At 43.1% G+C, this 5,390-nt stretch overlaps 1 protein-coding gene across 1 annotated transcript; it reads right to left on the reverse strand.

Annotated features, from left to right (window-relative positions):
* Positions 1-2,923: 2,923 nt before the first annotated feature.
* LOC146341628 (olfactory receptor 14I1-like) lies at positions 2,924-3,850 on the reverse strand. The gene has a single exon (XM_084807581.1). It carries the CDS (start codon positions 3,848-3,850, stop codon positions 2,924-2,926), a length of 927 nt encoding a protein of 308 aa, XP_084663707.1.
* Positions 3,851-5,390: the final 1,540 nt, after the last annotated feature.

Below are 5,390 nucleotides of genomic sequence, written 5' to 3' on the forward strand. Positions count from 1 at the left end.
TAAAACATCCCACGGCAATGGGATGTTTTAGGTCAATTTGGTCATGTTTGCATGGCAGGTCTATGTGGGAAATGGAGTTAGAAGTTAGAACATAGCATAGGTGAGCACACTGAGGCACCTCAATGGTGATTGGCGATTCCCAAAGCATGCCACTCAGGGCTGTAGGACCAGTGGGCAAGGTAGGGGTTGTATTTTAGGCTGACTTGGCCAACACACTCAGAGTTGTGGGTCCCTGGGAAGGAGTGGCATGGGAAGGTCTCCCTAATCACCTAGAAAAGTGTGGCCCTGAGGAGAGGAGTCAGAAGTCCACCCCTCTCAGAGGCAAAATCTTGCTTTCTGCGCAGAATCCCCTTCAGATCCCATTTATGTATAACAGTAAAAGGTAGCATCTGTCTCTCCATCAACACCATTGTGCCAGGACAATGAATCTGTCATACCTGATCCATGGCGGGCATGCTAAATGAACCTAAGGCTGTGCACCTCAGTTATTGTATTTTGCTTTTAAATGCGTTAATACTCTTAGGGCACAATCCTATGCATGCTGAGACAGCACAAAGTTCTACAATTCCCAGAATGCCCCAGCCAGCCACAACTTCCGAGCAGGAGAAGGGAATGTAAGTACACAGCGGAGTACCACTAAACCTGACAATGATTGCATGGGGATTTAAGTGGTGTCATTTCCACACACCCTCTAATTGATTGGGAAGCTATGGGATCATGCATTAGCGGACGTCATTCAGTGCATCTTACTAGAATCAAGGATTAGTACTAGGGGCACTGGAGAAATCCACTGCACACCCAAATGAGGCTGAATTCACAGGAATCTGACCTCTGGATTCCACAGGGTACCGCACCCCCTTACCTGGCATGTCTGCCGTTGTTTTATGTAAATTGTTGTATGAAAGGCCACAATTTACAATTAAGGAAGTGCTTTACAGATGTGAATGCTGTAAATTATGCAATTTCTGGCCATAGTTTTCCTGAGGTAAGCTAATGGAGGCCACCATTAGCCTATCATGCTCTTTAGACAGCCAGAGCTCCTCCATGAACTATGGCAGAAGCACCAGGGTTCTGGGGGAATCTGCAGGGACTAAGTGGCCTGGATTTCCCTGCAGCAGATCCCCCGCCCCCGACCAGACATCGTGGGGGGGGGCATCCATCCCAAATTAGAGCACAAAACTGAACCTGCTGTGCATGGCAGTGAGGGCTGAGAAGGCTTATTTCACTGCCTCCATCCATCGCACCCTCGAGTAGCCAGCCAGCAGAGCTTTTCCAGGTGGTATGGGGATTATTAACATCTACCCTGACAACTGTGATGCTGGAGCCCTTGAAGGCCTTCTGTGATCATTTTCCTGGGTCAGTTGAGTTTTGAGTAACTATGGATTGAAGAAAGCCATAAAACAAACTGTCAGACAGATTTCTCACAGATCCATAGCCTCAGAAGCAGCTGCATACTAATATTATTTAACATATTCCCTTATATGGAGAAGGACTTGCCATATCCTTTTCAGCTGTGTTTTGAGTTCCTCCTCCTTTTCCTTGCCACATGTAGAAATTGAAATAGTGATGTGACATTACCCCATTGTGCATTTCCCAAATCACAGTTCCATAAAGCTGACTACCGTTTAGCAATGGGAAGTGAAAATACCTGCCATGGTGATCATATCTTATGTTTCCAGCATGCTACATTGTCCGGGAGATGATGGGAATTCAATACAACCCTGCTATTTTCAGTTGCAGACTTGAGACCACATCTCCTTCTACCACTGTGTCATACAAAGTTTATGTTCATTTTGAATCAAAGAGCCAAAGTACATATTGTATAGTTCCCTGACAGTTTCCTGTGAGGGAGTGATCCCTGCTGCCCTTAAGGAGGCAGTGGTATGACCATTCCTGAAATGAAGAGGTTTATAATAAATAGGGCCTGGTGGCAAATTCCTGCTTGGGGGAAAAGGTGCTCAACTGGATGGTGGTGCCTCATCTACAGGCATTCTTGGAACAGACTGTCTAGACACATTTCACTCTGGGTTCCAGCATGGTTGTGGAATGGAGCTTAAACGCTCATGTTATTCAGTCTAAGACATCCTGCTAGCTACTGAGATAAGCAAGAAACCCACATTAACTTAAAGGAGGATTCCTCTAGCAAAACAGTAAGGCTCATATGTTTTATAAGGCAATACAGGACCAGAATAATGGGAGACATCTTTGCTGTTTACAGGCACTCCATCATATCCATTTAGATTTGGGTCTGAAATACCAGGAAAAGTTTGTATACATGGTGGATAAGCTGTGAGCAAGTACAATTTCTGACAGTGTGCAATGCCATATCCTGATCACAGAGCATGTCTTCTATGGCATCTGCCTTAGCTTCCAGTTTCCCAGCTTTGTGCAGCTTGAGCCAACATGAGACAGCCTTAACTCTGGTCTGAAACTGGCAGGTTTTAAAATAACCGAATATAGAAATATAGAACCAAATGGAGTTGAACAAGTCTACAGCTAGACACAATTAAATTGTAGTCTTGGGTAAGATTCAGCTAGTATGTGAAAACACAATTATAACATACCCATAACTATCCCCCCCGCCGTTATAGTCAATTTCTGAAAATCAACTTTTCAGACACTTGTGCACTTGCGCACTTCTATGCACAACTTCTATGCCCAATGTTAATGCAGCGCATGCAAAAGAAGTAAACCCTGCTTCCTGGGCCAATCTGGCAGAAGCATTATGCATACATTGGCACTTTGATGCTGGTATTGTTGCACCTCTCTGCCCCACATGCAACCTCATCCCTACACTGAGGGTTGCTGGCACAGGGAATCTCTGTGTTCATTACGTTAGGCAAATACGTGCAGGAACAAGCATTTGCACACAGAAAAGCATATAATATAAAGTTTACAAAATGACTCTAGTCTAAAGAAGGTTTTAGAGCAAAGCCCAAATTCTCAATATTTTCCACACAGCAGTCTTGATCTCTTTGTTTCTCATGCTATAGATAAACGGATTCAACATGGGAGGAATTATGGCATATATCACAGCAAAAGCTATATCCAGATCAGAAGAAACATCACTGGGTGGCCTTCCATAGGCAAAGAATCCTGTGAATAAAAACACAGAGACAACGACAAGATGGGGAATACAAGTGGAGAGGGCTTTTTTCTGACCACGTGCAGAGGGGATTCTGAGCACCGCAGCAAAGATCTGCATGTATGTGGTGATGATGAAGATAAAGCATCCTAGTCCTATAGCACAGCTTAGTACAAGAAGCCCGACTTCAACTAAGTAAATGTCAGAGCAGGAGAGCTTTAATAACTGTGGGACCTCACAGAAGAACTGCTTGACAATATTGGAACAGAAGGGGATCGCAAAGGTGCCACCAGTGTGTACTATGGCATAAAGAAGACTAACCATCCACCCAATGGCTACCATCTGAAGGCAGGCTCCTTTGTGCATAATTCTCTCATACTGGAGGGGGTTGCAGATCGCAACATGGCGATCACGTGCCATTACAGTTAGGAGGGAAAAATCTGTTGTTGCAAAGAAGAAATAGAAGAAAACTTGAGCAACACATCCAGAATAAGAAATGGCCCTGTTATTCATGAGGAACATAACCATGGATTTGGGAACCATGACTGAAATTGTGCCAAGGTCGAGTATGGCCAAATTTATGAGGAAGAAGTACATGGGGGTGTGTAGGTGGTGGTCAAGAACTACTGCAATGATGATGAGAAGATTTCCTGCTAGTGTAATGAGGTACAATGCTAGGAACACAATGAAATGCAAGATCTGTAGTTCTCGGATGTCTGAGAATTCCAGCAGCAGAAAAGTAGACATGGAAGTTAAATTGCTCATTTTGTCTTCAGTACTTGCATACTACCTGTAGTGGGCAGAAGTCTGGAGCTGTTAATCTATTCATATTGATGAACTCATTAATTTAAACTCCATTCCTCTAATTTACTAATCAAATCTACTTGCTGTTTCTATGCTAAAGGAGAAGTGGGGAAACAGCTGTGGTCATTTTTTTTGTCTCCTCAAAGTTGTCACAGTGGTAGCCCTGTGCATTCCTTCCTGCATAAAGCAAATGCCTGCAGGGGAAAGTGGGACTGTTCCTACCAGCCCTGCCCTCGATTTCTGCAGTCAGTGGAATATTGGAATGGGGAGCATCTGTGCAGACATTTGTATACACGTAAGCTTCTAATTAGGAACACCAATCAATCAGAATTTTTAATCATGTGGACAGCCTACTTTCAAACAGTCATATTCACGTAGGTGTGACTTTCTCTCATTCCACTGAATACACTGTTGGCGTTGATCCTCCTATATGAACATGTACATTAGAGTTGCTACAGTGTTTCCAGCATGAGAGACTTAGGTGTTCTCCACACAGACACTTTTTACTAGACCTTATGATTCTGAATTCTTTGCAGGGTTAAGATCAGGCCTTTATACGTGCTTCCCTTCCTCCACACTCATTTTTTCCCTTTATTTGTGACTTCTATATGTCTCATTATATAGCCAATCAATGGTGCTATTGTTATACTGCCACTTCCTCATTATACAGACAAATTTGAACAGATTCAAACCAGATCTTTTTGTTACCTCATTATTTCCATTCCAAATTAGGCCATGAAAATTATCACAAAGCACGAGAGAGGCGCTGGAGGTTGATGATGTCATGTAAAGGACCCACAAACTTCTGTGAGTAACCCATCTTAATTGCACGAGAAAAGCCCCATGTGGAGAAGTCCTTAAAGGGGGGCATCATTGTGTTTCAGTCGATTTCCCATCTCCTTCATGAATGAAACCATTAATGACAGTGATGAAAGAGGTTAAAGAAAGCAGAAAGAATGAAAGGGGGCAGGGAGCAGGATGTGGAATAGTCAGGACAGAGTCTGGGGAAACTACAGTAATTAGAGACCAAAAATTAAGGATATTTGTACTCATTGGCACATGGAAATAAAAGAAAAATGGTTCTGAAGAAGTGAAGCATCTAACGGTCAAACCAGATGTTCATTTTACAGTGTGAAAATCAGCCACCCCATACAACAATAAATCTTAGGAAAGATTTAGGAAAAGCCTCGTATTCATGCCAATGGATCCCCCCCCCCCAGCTAATTGTTGTATGAAAAGGAAATTTGCTTTGGGATCATGGCTGGTAAAGGGAAAGGTTTAAACCTCCTTTCCCCAGGCACTGCAATCCAGATAAAGTTCACTTTCCATACTTCGTATTGTTATTTTAACAGAAATACCTGGACATAGTTAAGATTAAGATCGGCCCTTTATATGCACTTCCTTCCCCCCTCTCTTTTCGCTTTATCTGTGAGTTCTATATAATTCATTATATAGCCACTAGATGGTGCTGTTGTTGTAGTGCCACTTCCTCTTTACAATT

The sequence above is a fragment of the Heloderma suspectum genome, chromosome 6 (genome assembly GCF_057233095.1).
Source record: "Heloderma suspectum isolate Gila_16-S chromosome 6, 16-S_ref, whole genome shotgun sequence".
Lineage (NCBI taxonomy): Eukaryota > Metazoa > Chordata > Lepidosauria > Squamata > Helodermatidae > Heloderma > Heloderma suspectum.

Excerpts from the sequence above, each read along its gene's own strand:
- LOC146341628 (XM_084807581.1), bottom strand. The coding sequence starts at position 3,850 with ATGAGCAATTTAACTTCCATGTCTACTTTTCTGCTGCTGGAATTCTCA.